The sequence below is a fragment of the Peromyscus leucopus genome, chromosome 5, assembly GCF_004664715.2.
Source record: "Peromyscus leucopus breed LL Stock chromosome 5, UCI_PerLeu_2.1, whole genome shotgun sequence".
NCBI classification, from domain to species: Eukaryota; Metazoa; Chordata; class Mammalia; order Rodentia; family Cricetidae; genus Peromyscus; species Peromyscus leucopus.
In genome coordinates, this window is record NC_051067.1 from 63,284,564 (window position 1) to 63,299,129 (window position 14,566).

At 44.9% G+C, this 14,566-nt stretch overlaps 1 protein-coding gene and 1 pseudogene across 3 annotated transcripts in view; one reads left to right on the forward strand and one right to left on the reverse strand.

Annotated features, from left to right (window-relative positions):
• The window catches only part of Camk1d (calcium/calmodulin dependent protein kinase ID), a 410,836-nt gene that overhangs the window by 352,846 nt on the left and 43,424 nt on the right, over window positions 1–14,566 (forward strand). For all 3 annotated transcript variants that reach the window (XM_028891816.2, XM_028891804.2, XM_028891812.2), the window contains exon 5: window positions 268–394. In XM_028891816.2, the coding sequence (XP_028747649.1) occupies window positions 268–394 (127 nt within the window). The remainder of the gene's footprint in view (window positions 1–267; window positions 395–14,566) is intronic.
• On the reverse strand, window positions 12,482–13,223 carry LOC114708498 (annotated as a pseudogene).

Genomic DNA, 14,566 nt, shown 5'->3' on the forward strand with positions numbered 1-14,566 from the left:
GGTTGTTCTTAATTGTGAGACTTGATGAGTCTCCCTAAGTAAGGTAGCTTTAAATGTATCTGCTGTTCAATTGTTTACTTGCTTGTTTCCAGATCGAGTCCAGAGCCTCTTGTATGTTAAGCAAGCCCCAGACCACTGAGCCACATCCCCAGTCCTCATTTTAGTTTTTATTTGGAGAGACATGCTCTCCCAAGTAGCTGGGCTGTAGGTCTACACTCCCGTTTCAATTTACTCTAAGCTGTCTTTGTTTTGTTTTGTTTTTTCTAGCCTGAAAATCTCTTGTACTACAGTCAAGATGAGGAGTCCAAAATAATGATCAGTGACTTTGGTTTGTCAAAAATGGAGGGCAAAGGAGATGTGATGTCCACAGCCTGTGGGACCCCAGGCTACGTTGGTAAGAACAGTGTATGTGCAAGCACGTGCATGTGTGTACCCATAAAGTTGGGGTGTCTCCATGGCAACATCATCATCTTCATCCTGAAGCACTGGAGCCCGGCACATATTACAACTGCCTGCCTTTCTCTTGAAGGAAAGATAAAAATACCAAGAGATACCATAGCAAGTTAGCAGTGAAGTGGTTTCCATGAAACCTTTTAGCAGTTGGGTGGAAATCCTGTTTGATTTGGTTGTGGGCCCAACTAGAGTCTGAGAGCAAAATGGGATGAATTCCCAGGTTCTAATACCAGAATTTGTGTGTGTGTGTGTGTGTGTGTGTGTGTGTGTGTGTGTGTGTGTGTGTATTTTTGGATGATTTACAGTGAAACACTGAACCTACAGTAAGGTGCAGGCAGACTCAATAAAACATGCAAAATGTTGAGATCGATGTAGCCAGAGAGGAAATACTTGTATGAGGAATATGGAAGAAGCCATAAGGAAGTCATTCTCTCCAAGTCATCTCACCCTGATCTGTGCAGGCAAAGCCAGCGGTTATACTTTTTCCTAAATGCATAACTGCACCTTTCTTCCTGTTATTCATACAAAATGCAGAGAAGGCTACCAACAGCTGTGAACAGCTGGTCACTGAGATTCACCTTCTGTTTTCTGGAGCATGCCCACAGGAATTGTGTTAGTTTGCTGTTACTGTAACAAACACCTGAGATAATCAACTTATAAAGAGAAAAGGTTAATTTTGCCTTGTGGCTTTGGAGGCTTCAGACTGTGAGTAATTGGCCCTGTAGCTGTTGGCCTTGCAGCAAAGCAGCACACCATGGCAACAGCATCTGGTAAAACCATTCACCATGAGACTGGGACATGGTGGGGAAAGGGTGGGATATTAATAACTCCTTCAAAGGTGCAGCCCCAATGACCAGGACACCTCACAATAGGCCCAGCTTCAGTGTTCTGCCATCTCCCCAAAGCACCACATGCTGGGGACCGAACCTCTATCACATGAGCCCTTAGGGAACACTTATCCAGAAAACTGTTCACATCCCTGAGTCAATCACTTAGCAAATGTGTACTCAGTGTCTACCACGTCCCCAACACTGTTCTGAGCGTTGTTCAGACACCTTACCTGCCTTCACTGAGCTTGCTGCTTGGTAGCCAAAACAATAAACGAGAGAGAGAGAGAGAGAGAGAGAGAGAGAGAGAGAGAGAGAGAGAGAGAGAGAGAGAGAGAGAAATGGACAAGGCCATCTCTGATTGTGCTGTGCTGAGGAAAATGAAGCCAGCAGCGTGCCATAGTCAGTGGCAGGGATTGAGGGGCACTGAGGACTCTGTTGAGAGAACTGGGGTTTGAGCCTTCACCTGGATGACAGAGAGCAGCTGGCCGCCAGGAAGTTAGAGAAGAGGGGACATTCTAGGAGGGAAATAAGCTAGTTAAAAAGCCAAAGGCAGAGAGAGGGCAAGCCTAGGTATGTTTGGTGTTGGGTGAAGTTGGAAAATGGAGACCAGGGCTGAATCCTCATGTAAACTTTGAGGGTCTGTCTTTGTGAGAGCAGCGTGTGCACTAGGCACGGTGGGACATTCCTGCATTCCCAGAGCTGAGCTGGGGGGGGGGGGCAGGAAGAAATTGAGCTTGAGGTCAGTCTGGGATGTATAGTAAGATCTTGTCAAAAACAAATAAACAAATAAACAAAAAACAGAAGAAGAAGTGGAAAAGAAGATAGAGAGACAGGAAGGGAGGTAAAGAAGGGGGAAGGAGGGATGGAGAAAGGAAGGGAGGGAAGGAAAGAGGGAGGGAGGAGAGAAGAGGAGAGAGAGGAAGGGGAAGGGGAGGGGGGACACTCCTAAAAAAGGGAGATTAGTGTTGCACAGCCTACACCATTCCCATGAGTCTTCAGGTAACAACTAGGGAACCTTCCTAAAGGGCTGAGGAGATTCAGTCTATAACCCATTGGTCTAGAGACAGCGGGACACTGTGGGAGTGCCCCGTGACCTTGGAGGCACTCCATGGTGTTTCAGGTCCTTGCATAATTACACTGTCATATCAAAATGGACTTGTCACTGCTGTTTCATTTTCCAAATTACTCAGAGGAGGGAAGCAAAGAGCCAGCAGAGGAGAATGGTGAGTAAGATGAGGGAAGAGATTTAGAAGGATGGGAACCTCACCAAAAGGATGTGGCAGCCTGAGCAAAATGATAAGACCTTGTTACTACAAATTTAAAAATGTTATGCTGCTATGCCATTCGTCTATTCCAGAATTAATTATTTAATGCCTGCCTTCTGTTTGAGGGATTCTAACAGAATGAAAAATGGATTAGGAGAAAAAAAAGACAAAGCAGACAGAAATCCTCCCTTGTGTCCTTACATTTAGAGAGAAGGAGTCAGATTATAGGCAAATAACTAAGTAAATTCATTCCTGTGTTATCTCAGTAACAGGGATAAGGGTGTGTGTGTGTGTGTGTGTGTGTGTGTGTGTGTGTGTGTGTGTGTGTGTGTGTGTAAGGAGTGTGCATGCAGGAAGAAGCCAGAAGACAATCTCAGGTGTGACTCTTCAGGTCCATCCACCTTGTTCTTTGAACAGTGTCTCTCACTGGGACCTGGAGCGTGCCAACTAGGCTGGCTTGAGTGGCCAGCGAGCCCTGAGATCCTCCTACTGCCTCCCCAGTTGGGCTTATAAGCTCTCATAACCATGCCTGGCTTTTTGTGGGCACACTGGGGTAGAGTTCTGACCCTCATGCTTGTGCAGCAAACATTTTATTGACTGACCCTTCTTCCCTGCCCCTGCATATCCTTTTATAAAAGGGAGACATGGCCCGTGGAGACAGTGTCACTTACTAATGGGTGATTATAAACATCACTCCCTCCCTGGCGCTGAGTTCCTATTGCATGCAGCTTCAATGGCTGGTTCCATCCGACCCCAGGACAATGTGGCAAGGTATATAATATAAGATGTGTGTATGGTTATGTATTTCAAGTATAGCGTAACTAGTGTATTGCAGGAGCAAACTGTAAAGTCCTGGTAAGGAGGGGAGTCATCAGTAGCTGGCACAGCCAAGAGGAAAGTTCTAGAACTGAAGGAAGGTGGAGCTCAGGCAACAAGGAGAGTTAGAGTTGCCGCACAAGCCCTGAACTCCTCTCTGCTGCTACCTGTAGGATCTGTGAGAAAGGTCTGGACTCCTTTAGCTTGGAGAACAGGCTGCTGCAAACCAGCACTTTCTGGTAATGATAATGAGGAGGAATCGTTGGCCCATCTGGTGGCAATGAGCTGCTCAGAGGACCGCAGTGTCTGTCAGTATGATACAGGCCTGGACCTGGAATCCATTTAAGTCAAGGGTTCTGTTCTCCTTGACGCCAACATCAAGAGGCAAAGTCAGAACTAAGAAATGTATCAATTAGAGTGCCCGAGCTGTGGAATTAATTAAAATACCCAAATGGGTCCCCTGAGGTCACTGAGTATGTGACAGAAAGCATCCATCTTAATCATGGAACTGATAAAGAGCAGGGGTGACAAATATACTCCTGTTTAGTAGAGGAGAACCTCTACTGTGTGTGTGTGTGTGTGTGTGTGTGTGTGTGTTTGGGGGTGTGGGATGTTTGTGTAGTGTATGTTAAGTGCTGTGTATGTATCTGTGCCTGTATGTATGTGTGTATGTGGGGGTGTGGGGGTGCATGTGTGGTGTATGTGTGTGAGTGCGGTGTGTGTGTATTTGCTTGTTTAGTTTTGGTTTTTCGCTGTTTGCTCATTTCACTTTTTCTGCACACTAACATGGTTGCTCCGATTCAAGGACCACAGTCAGGTCTTATGGTTTCAGAAACAAAAATAAACTTTAAGAGAACTTGAAACACACAAATCAAGTGTCTATGTGTCTCTCAAGAATGGAGTGCCATGTTGCTCTCTTCCAACCAGAGTGCTGCTGTAGAGAGAGGGTGACTGGTGGCAGGCCTCTGCCTGAGCTGTCGTGGTTCTAAAGGGAGAGTTTTCCTTATTAACTCTTGGTGAGCAGGGATGTATCACTCAGCAGTATTTCCTTTCCAGCACACCACTATTTCCTGCTATTTCCTGATTGCTTTTGACTTGGAACTGGGAGAGACTATTGGCACCTGGGCACATCATTTTATTTACAATCCAGAACTATATGAGCAAAATTTTAATTCATGGTTGAGCAGCTCCCACACAAGGGATCATCCCAGTATCCTTCCAGAACTTAGCTTCAGCATCGCTAGCCCAGCCATGCAGGCATCATTAGTCTATTTCTGCCTTAACTTGCCTAAAGTAGTTTAAACACATTTGGTCTTGTGTTTCCTTAAATGAAGCTGGTGAACAGTTGGTCAGCATTCTTAGAATGTTACTTTTTCCACCCAGTTAGAGGAATGCCCTTAATTCAAGGATCACTGAATTTTTAGAACTTGTTGAGATTTAAGATTGGAGAGGTCTTGGAAACCAGAGATGTGGATCAGCACAGTGTTAGTATTGGGACCACCATCCTCAAGATAACTTAGCCTTGTAGCTGGTACCAGTCATAGCAGGTAACCTGAATGCAAATGTCTGTTTATTTTAGTTGATGCATGTGTGTGGCATGTGTTGATGTTCATTTAAGTATGTGTATATGCATGCGAGTGCGTTAGTGTGCGTGTGCGTGTGCGTGTGCGTGTGTGTGTGTGTGTGTGTATGTGTGTGTGTATGTGTGTGCGTGTGCATGCGTGCGTGCGTGCGGCCAATGTCAGGAGTCTTCATTTGCCCTCCACTTTATTTTTTGAGACATGGTCTCTCACTGGACCTGGTATTCATAAGCTCAGCTAGGCTGTTTGTCCAGTGATCTGTAGGGAATCCATCTGTCTTCTCCTCCCCGGTGCTGGGACTGTAGAATAGCTCCTGGTTTTCACTTGGGTGCTAGGAGCCTAAACTCAGGTCCTTAAGCTTGTACAGCAGACACTTTACCAACTGAACATCCCTTCAGCTCCTGGAAGCATGCTCTTCCAGACCTCTGCCATTGGTTGGGGATAAGGGGAGGCTAAGAGTTCTCATTTTATCATGCATAACACAAACATGCTAGACCATGTATCTCCTCTTTTTTTTTTTTTTTTTTTTTTTTTTTTTGCCAAGGATGTAGGCAGTACTAGGTCTAAAACACAGGCTAGGTAAGTGTTCTGCCACTGAGCTGTCTCCAAGACTTGGTTGTTGTTCTAAGATATATGCACTTCTGTAGATATATGATAGCCATATGCCAAAAAAGCCCTGCCTTTGTCTCTGTCCTCCCAGGCAGGATGAACTGTATTAATTTGATGGGCATCTCTCCCTTCTGTTCTCAGCAGCCGGAGTAATCTCCATTGATCTTTCCTCAGAGGACCTCTGCTCACTGTGGTAGGCTCTCCCCAGCAGAGTTTTGCTTCTTGTTTTTCACTTAGTTTCATACTTTGGCAGCTGAATGGATGCATTACTTCACTGTTCTCATCCCCTCACCACAGGCCAGTGCTAAAATGAGATTTTTATGTAGCTGATAACATGTCATGCCAAGCTGATGGTAGTCAGATGGTCCAAATAAGACTTCCTTTTCTTTCTTTCACATCAGCCTGACAGTGATAACTCCCAGCAAGCATCTCATGCCATGTGCTATAACTAGGCCCTACTTGTTAGGAAAGACAGGGCCCCCTAACGGGGAGACTTCTAGGTAACATGTTTTGGTTTTCGTCAGTCTTTGCACGAATGAACATTGACAGGGACAAAAAAGCTCATTATTAGAATGAAGACAAAGTAAACCCAGCCTCGCGTACATGGCCACACTAAGCCTCTCTCTATTGGCAGAACGTGGGATCAAAGCCAGGGTCCTACACATGCTAGGCCAGCACTCTACTGCTAGGCTCTATGTCCGTCCTAACTCACTTTTTCCTCATACCATCATCTTTTAAAACATGAGGACCAAAGTTCAGTCCCCAGAGCCCACATGAAAAAGCCAAGGAAAGCTTCTTACCAGACTTCAGAAGAACAGATTATCTTAGGAATAAAGTACTTTGGTCAACCATAAGCCAGACAGGATGGGAGGCCAAATACTCACACCATTCCATAAGGGTCATATAGCCGTTATCTATTATGAATTGCACTAAAATTCCTTAATCTGACACTTACCTCCTCCAGCCCACTGAATTCCAAGTTGCTTCTACATTCAAAACCCCAGCTACTTCTGGATTTTCTACTCCTTTCCTGTTCCTCAGCTTCATTCCTTCACCCATCATCCACACCCTGGCTTCAGTAGAGTTTGCATAGTAATCCCAGCTTAGGTCCCAACGGTAATTACCAGCCAAGGTGATGCATTCATGGAGACTTTTCAAAGCCTGTAATCAAAGTCAAGGGGCTACTGGAACATCAGAGTGGACTGAGGCTCTTTAGCGATAGACTTTTTAGTAAATTATAGTTTTAAGTCATGGGTTATAAAACAGCAAAGGAGCCTATAGCAGCAAAAGGAGTCCAGAACTGCCCCAAGAACCTTGCACTCTCCAAAATGGAAGATGATGGCAGACGAACCATGGCCAAGGATGGGCCTGTGTTTCAGAGAGGTGGGGGTTCTTTTGAGACAAGATCTTGTTACGGAGACGAGGTGGCCTTCAATTTTGTCATCAGCCCATCTCAGCTTCCCAAGTGCCAGCGATATAGGCATGTCCAGGCTCAGCAGTATCCAGATTCTGATACTCCAGAGAAAGCAGTGTATGGTCAGGTCTTCACAGGACATTCCTTCATCTTGTATTGGGTTGTTTGTTTTTAGATATTACTGCTAAAATTTCTGCTGAAACAGATCTAAGAACATTGGGCATTCCTTCCTTTGTTGTCATGAGATTTTCCCCTCAAGGCCAAATATGCTCTTAAAATGTATGTCTGAAGCTCTAATAACACCAAAGCTGGGTTGTGTTCCCCTTGAACTCTAGCACTTGTTATTTGTTTTTGCTCTTTTGGGGGGCCTGCTACCCAGCTCCCAAATAAATTACCCACAGAGGCTTATTCTTAATTATAAATGCCTGGCCTTAACTTGGCTCGTTGTTGGCAAGCTTTTCTTAACTTTAAATTATCCCATCTTTTGCCTCTGGGATTTTTCTTTTTTTTACTTCTGTAAAAATTACTGCCAGGCGGTGGTGGCGCACGCTTTTAATCCCAGCACTCAGGAGGCAGAGGCAGGCGGATCTCTATGAGTTTGAGGCCAGCCTGGACTACCAAGTGAGTCCCAGGAAAGGCGCAAAGCTACACAGAGAAACCCTGTCTCAAACCCCCCCCCCAAAAAAAAAAATTACTCTTGCTCTTTGGCTTTCTGTATAGCTGGATGGCTGACCCTTAATGTCCTCCTCCTTCTCTGGCTACTTCTTCTCTTCCTTCTATTTATTCTCTCTGCCTGCCAGCTCTGCCTATTTCCCTCTCCTGCTTCACTATTGGCTGTTCAGTTCTTTATTAGACCATCAGGTGTTCTAGACAGGCACAGTAACACAGCTTCACAGAGTTAAACAAATGTAACATAAACAAAAGTAACACACCTTAAAGTAATATTCTACAACAAGCACTTTTAGTTAGTTTTTCATCTCTGAACTTTCTTCTTTCCCACTGTTTAAAAAAAAATTGTCACTGGGGATGTAGCTCAGTTGGTAGAATGCTTGCCCAGCATGGACACAGCCACAGGTTTGATCCCAACATATAGCATAGACTAGACTTGTGGTGGTGAATGCCAGTCATCCTAGCACTTGGGAGGGAAAGGCAGGAGGATCAGAAGTTCAAGGTCATCCTTGGCTACATAATGAGTCTGAGGCCAGCCTGAGCTATACAAGACCCGGTCTCAAACTAATTTAAATAATCGAAAACATCTTTTTTTTTATTGTTTTACTCTACTGGGGACCCATCACCCAGTTCCCAAATAAATACACAGAGACTTATTCTTACTTACAAATGCCTGGCCATAGCTTGGCTTGTTTCTAGCCAGCTTTTCTAACTTAAATTACCCCATTTCTCTTTAACTACATTTTGCCTCTGGCTTTTTACCTCTCTTTATTCTATATATCTTTCTTTTCTTTTTATTCCATGGCTGGTTGGCCCCTGGTGTCCTCCTTTCCTTCTTTTCTCGCTCCTCCCTCTTCTCTTAAGCCTAGATTTCTCTTCTTATTTTTTCTCTCTTCATACCACCCCTGACTATTTCTCTCCCCTCCCTAGCTATTGGCCATTCAGCTCTTTATTAGACCACTCAGGTGTTTTAGACGGGCAAAGTAACACAGCTTCACGGAGTTAAACAACTGCAACATAAAAGAATGCAACACACTGGGTAGTGGTGGTGATGCATGCCTTTAATCCCAGCAGAGTCAGGTAGATCTCTGTGAGTTCGAGGCCAGCCTGGTCTACAGAGCAAGATCCAGGACAGGCACCAAAACTACAGAGTAACCCTGTTTCAAGAAGGAAAAAAAAAAAAAAAAAGAATGCAACACATCTTTGCGGCATTAAAACAAATATTCCACAGCATAAGCACATGTAACACATCTTCCACTAATATTCCACAACATCTTCTTGCCACCATCACATGCAGTGTCGCTCACTCTTTGAAACTCTCCTGCAGTGTCTGCCTGTTTTCACTCATCTAACAGACATGTGTTTCTCCTTGTGTCTTCCTGAAGGGCAAGACTACCACTTGTGCTCCAACAGTTTAACTGGTCACAGGCTCCATGGCATTCCGTATCAAGAAAGGTCACATTCAGCTATTCCACAGACGACACATTCCTTTCACTAAAGTGTCAAGCACTCTGACAAACAAGACACCAAAACATGGACAGATAATGATATTTCTAAGGCATAATGACAAACAAGCCTACCTATAAGTCTACTCTTTACTCTAGCCCAGGTTCTAAAACTGTAGAGTTGCCTTTTGTTTGTTTGAGGCAGGGTTCCATGTAGTTCAGGCTATCATTGGACTTGTTAATAGAGTTGAGGATGACCTTGAACTTCCCATCTTCTTGCCTCTACCTCCCAAGTGCTGGGATTACAGGTATGGGCACCATGGGTTTTATTTAGAGTAAATGCACTAATTTCAGACTTTTAGTCAAACTACACTCGAGCTAACCCAAAGCACTTCTTCCTCTGTGCCTGATGGTCAGGTCTATTTTCTCACACTCTTCCTTGAGAAGGCTGATGTCCAGTGACTTCTGAGCTCAGTGCCCAGGAGAAGAGGAACACTATGTTCCTATCCAGCAGTAGCCAGAGTCACTTCCTCGACCCATAAAGCCAGGACCCAGTTTAAGCAGGCACTCTAGTCACCACTGATGAAATGATTGCATCAAGTGAGCAATGCCATTCCAATACCCTTGGTTCTAGACCACTGACTTTTATTCTGGCATCTAGGGCTGCACCTTCCTGACTGTGTTACTGTCCTTCCCCCCTGAGGTGATCATCTGTGACATGCTGAGAGGAAGGGGAGAACAGACATCTTAAAGAGGGGAACAAATCACCTCCAGTGTGAACTTGAACTTGGTGACCGGGTGATGGTCTCTCGGTTTACCCTCCTAGCAGGAACTGCTTTGGGGTATGTCCTAAAGTGCTCAGGAAAGGGGGAAATTTCTGTCCTTTGTAAAATTGGTTCCCATGTCCCCACCTGCACAGGACAGCTGATCTCTGTTTTCACTTAGATAAATCTTTTTCCTGCCTCCCTTTCAAGAAGAAAAAATCAGGAATTAAATTATTTTACAAACGAGATGAAAGGCCCCTAAAATTCTTTTTTTTTCTTCCCCACATCTCTTGGGCCCCACCCTTACCAGGAACACTTTCCCTAAATCAATATAAAATAGCTAGGTTTATAGACGCCGTTGCCCACAGAGTGGAATTTTCCGATTGTGGGTTGGTTGCATCTTACAGTAATAAATCCCTTCGTGTTAAATTCTAGACCTACTGTTTTCCACAAAGCTTGAGGGAAACATAGACATCCAGAGAACTCTGTCTGTGGAGAACTCTGATAGCTTGTGGGATGATCTGATGCTTTAGTGCACCTACATGGTTTGCATAAAGATGAGCTTTAATTTACTTTAATGAACTAGTAAGTTTCCATGAGGAAGACTGAGGAAAGCTGAACAGTACTCTAAGTCCCGTGAGGGAGGAAGTTTTGAGCTGTTAGCTCATAAAGTAACATTTTTCTCCTGTTAGATTTAAACCTAGTAATTCTGAGATGTCTTTGAGAAAGGGTTTTTAAAAGAAGAATGGCCTGAGTGGCAGGCATACCCACATGCAGAGAATTAGAGCCAATTTTCTTTTATCCCACAAATTCCTGGCAGAAATTACTTGATTATGGAATGATTGATCTTGCTTTTACTCAATATACATATTTCCTAATAAACAGTTACTGGCATTCTAAAATCCATTTGGTTTTTTTCCTTACTTTTCCTTCATCCCTTTCTTTTCTCTCTCTTCCTCTTTCTCTTTCATCTTCCATCTGCCTTCACTTCCCTCTCACCTCCCCCCACCATTGTATGTACTCACTAAACATTTTTAAAGTGATAGATCTCTTTATAGCCCACTTGCGTAGAATTTGAAAGTATCATTCCATAAGAACAATGGCATGTGTGGTGACTAGGTTGCGTCTCAGTTGAACTAGACTGTGCTTGGCCTGGAACATACAAGGGCTGTTCTATATCCCTGTCTCCAGCAGTATGAAGTCTAGATGTCACAGTGTGATTCCCAAAGCCGGGACAGGTGGAGGGGGATAGTATAAGGCACAGTGAACTATGAGGCTGCTATGTTGGAGGATTTGGGTGAGAGGTTTGAAGGGCCCAACTGTGTATTACCCAGGGAGAGTTTGCCCCACAGCCCCAGCTTGCTAGCTTGCTCTCTCGATGCCTAAAAAGGCTGGCTTTGACCAAGCCTAATGGACAGAGGATGGGACGTACCGTGTATAAGTTCTTCTCAATAGCTTCAAGTGTATGGGTCTCTCTACGGCCTTCTCCACTGGGCTCTCTACAAGGAAAGCTGTGCCAGGAGAACAGGCCTTTCCTGTTCTGCCTAGTACCACAACCCCTAGTCCCCTGTCATTAACTCCACTGACGTGAATTGAATTGAAAGCCTACCTATTTTAAAAATGTTGGGGTTATCGGGAAGTCATTGGCTGAATTTCCCACCACCTGTCAATTCTGCTGCATGCCATTAGAAGAGAATGTTTCCCCTTGAGGGGAAGATCCCCTGGCATCTCCAGGCTCATGGAACCCTGGCAGCCTGGCTCACAGGGTGTTGTTTGCTAAGTCCCCAGGCTCAGCTCTGCCCCTCATTGGTCTAGAAACTCATTATCATCCCCAAGGTTGTCAGCTGGATGCTGCTGTGGGTTTATTTTATTTTTTAGAAGAATTGCAGCAGAGTTTTGCCGAGTGGTCTGAGACCAATAGCACAATAATAAGGCGTTTGGCTGGTTATCGCCATGCAAGCTGACTGCAGAAAAGACCAGAATACTGAGTCACTCCCCAAGTGCTCTCTATCTGCTACTATGCCACTGAAAAGAAATGCAGAAAATGGGAAGAGGCGGTCCAAACCAGCAGGTGGACTCGGGAGAACAGAAGGGTAGCAATGGAGACAGTCTCTCCACTGGCTTTGGGAGATCCTAGGATTTGATCTCCATGTCAACCTACTTAAAGAGTGTGCATGCATGCACGTGTGTATATTAAACTGGGAGTCTCACACTTTCTTTTTTCTTCCATATAAACCTTTTGTTTCAATAAATAAAGAGTATTTGTGGCTTAGGTTTTAAATCACATTTACAGATAAGGAAAAGTAGACCCAAATGGTAACAGTGAAGCTAGTGTCGCTGGAGGAACATAAGCCCCACCCCCCACCCCACCCCCCACCCCGCAATGCACTTTACACCCGAAGAGCAGGGGACAGCATGTACAACTCACTCTAGACCAGACTAGGAGCAGGGGGGGGAAATGGGTCCTTGGTGAGGGCCACGCAGCATCATCTGACCCCTCATGTCCTGCTGCAGAACCAGTGCACAGCTGTGCTGTCAGAGGAGCTGGAGCTGGGTTCCTGTCCACACCAAGTGGCCCTTCCGTTGACACTGAGCCGAGGGCATTAGCTGCAGAAGGTACCCACTGATTATCAGTATTAGAACAGAGAGAAGAAGCCACACAGATCTCTGCTTCTTTAGGAGGACAGCCTCAGATGACCAGCACCGCCCCAGGCTCAGTCCAGAAACTTCCTATTGGCATTTGCACCAGACAAGGCTCCCCAGACTTCCGGCATCATCTGCTGGCCTATGAGGTCTGACTGGCTTCCCAGAGTGTTGGAAACCTTTATCTTGCAATTCCCAGGATAGATTTCAACTCCACCAGCTATCTCCTCAGGCAGGTAAGCCTCCTCGTCAGTTTGGACATCAGCATCTTTTGTGGTGGCAATTGTATACATAGGACTTGCTTTTTGTACTGCGGCCTTCACCAAAGGGAAATCTTGTTTTCTGCAATGCACAGTCATTCAAGGGTCCAACAGCTGGTACGAGCAGTGGAGGACCAGCCCACCCAGCAGCACTTGGTACCTGGTTGTATCTTTTGCCACCTTGCTGCTTTGCCTTATTGAGCAGATAAGTGAGATCTTCCCCTGAGGACTTTGAGCTCTGCTTGAGTCATCTGATTAGACATTGGAATTTTCTTTTGCTGTTCAATCTGCTCTTCTTTCTTCTCATAATAGTCCATAATCTTAAGTCTTTGGGTTTGCACAAGATAACCTTTCTCAATGTTTAACTCTTCTTCGGCCTTCACATCTGTTCTTCTGCTTTCTCATTGGCGTCTTGTTTGATGGAAGCCATCACGTGCTTAACCTGCTTCTGCAGGTCTGCATCCGTGAGTGTCATGGTGAAGGCAAAGCTCGGACAAGGGGGCCACCTCCAGTCCAGACTTTAATTCGTGTTGGAGCAAACCCGAGAGGAAAACCCAGAGCAAGACTCGGCTTCCTTTACTTTATAACCCTGCCTTCCGGTTCCTGCCTGGTCTCACACATTCTAAGCAAGTGTTCTACCTCTGAGCTGTATACCTGCCCCTGAGATTTTGTTTTCTAAGCATGTCTGTGGGATGAAAGGAAAGCATTGAAAGCCATTGGGGTAAGCTTTTCCAAAGAATGTTCTCTAGTCCCCGTGGTTCCAGCAGTCACATTACAGGTGAAATCAGAACTCAGGCTCTTGGTGTATGTATGACTCATGTCACGGTGTTTTTAAATACTTGGAATTACTGAAGATGCTGCTTACAAAGCACTTCACTTCATGGTTTTCTTTTCTTTCTTTCTTTTTTTTTTTTGTGGGGGGGAGTTTAGAGACAGCATGTTTCTCTGTATAGTTTTGGTGCCTGTCTTGGATCTCGCTCTTAGACCAGGCTGACCTCAAAGTCACAGAGATCCGCCTGACTCTGCCTCCCGAGTGCTGGGATTAAAGGCGTGTGCCACCACTGCCTGGCACTTTGCTTCATGTTTTTAAATATTAGTTATTTTGTTTTGTTTTTAGTTTTAGGGTTTTATGCTTTGAAAACCAAGTTTCACTCTGTAGCCTGTGCTGGCCAGGAGCTCACTGTGGCTCAGGCTGGCCTCAGACCCACAACAATCCTCATCTTCCCTCAGTCATGAGCCACTTGGCATTTTATGGCCTAGTTCACCTCCTGTCTTTGATTCCAAATGCAGTTAAGAACTTCACCAGAAGGTAAATGGTTTACCCCCTACAAGTTTATTAAAAATTACTATATCAGTAAGACATCAAAATGAGCAACAGAATTTTGGCATGAATGCATACATTTCCATCCACAATCTTTTCATCCTGATATTTGCCTATTGATAAGTTAGAACGTTCCCCTAACATTCATGCTCCAAATGCAAACCAGAACATTTTCTAGCCATATGATTGATGTTACAAACTTTGTTGTATAGGTAGAATCCCACAATATAAAAATGACTGTAGCAAGTCCATGGCTTCAGGAACCTGAATATCACAGGCCTGGAGAGATGGCTCAGGCGGTAAAGTACCTGGCTTGTGAGCATGAGGACCTGAGTTCAATCCCCAGAACCTATGGCTTTTGGATTTTGGTTTTTGTTTTGTTTTAGAAACTGAATGTGATGGGATTGTAATATCAGCACTGGGGAATCAGGGATCCCTGGTGTATTCCTGGTGCATCCCTGGTGAATCCCTGGGGCTCACTGGCCAGCTAGCCTAGC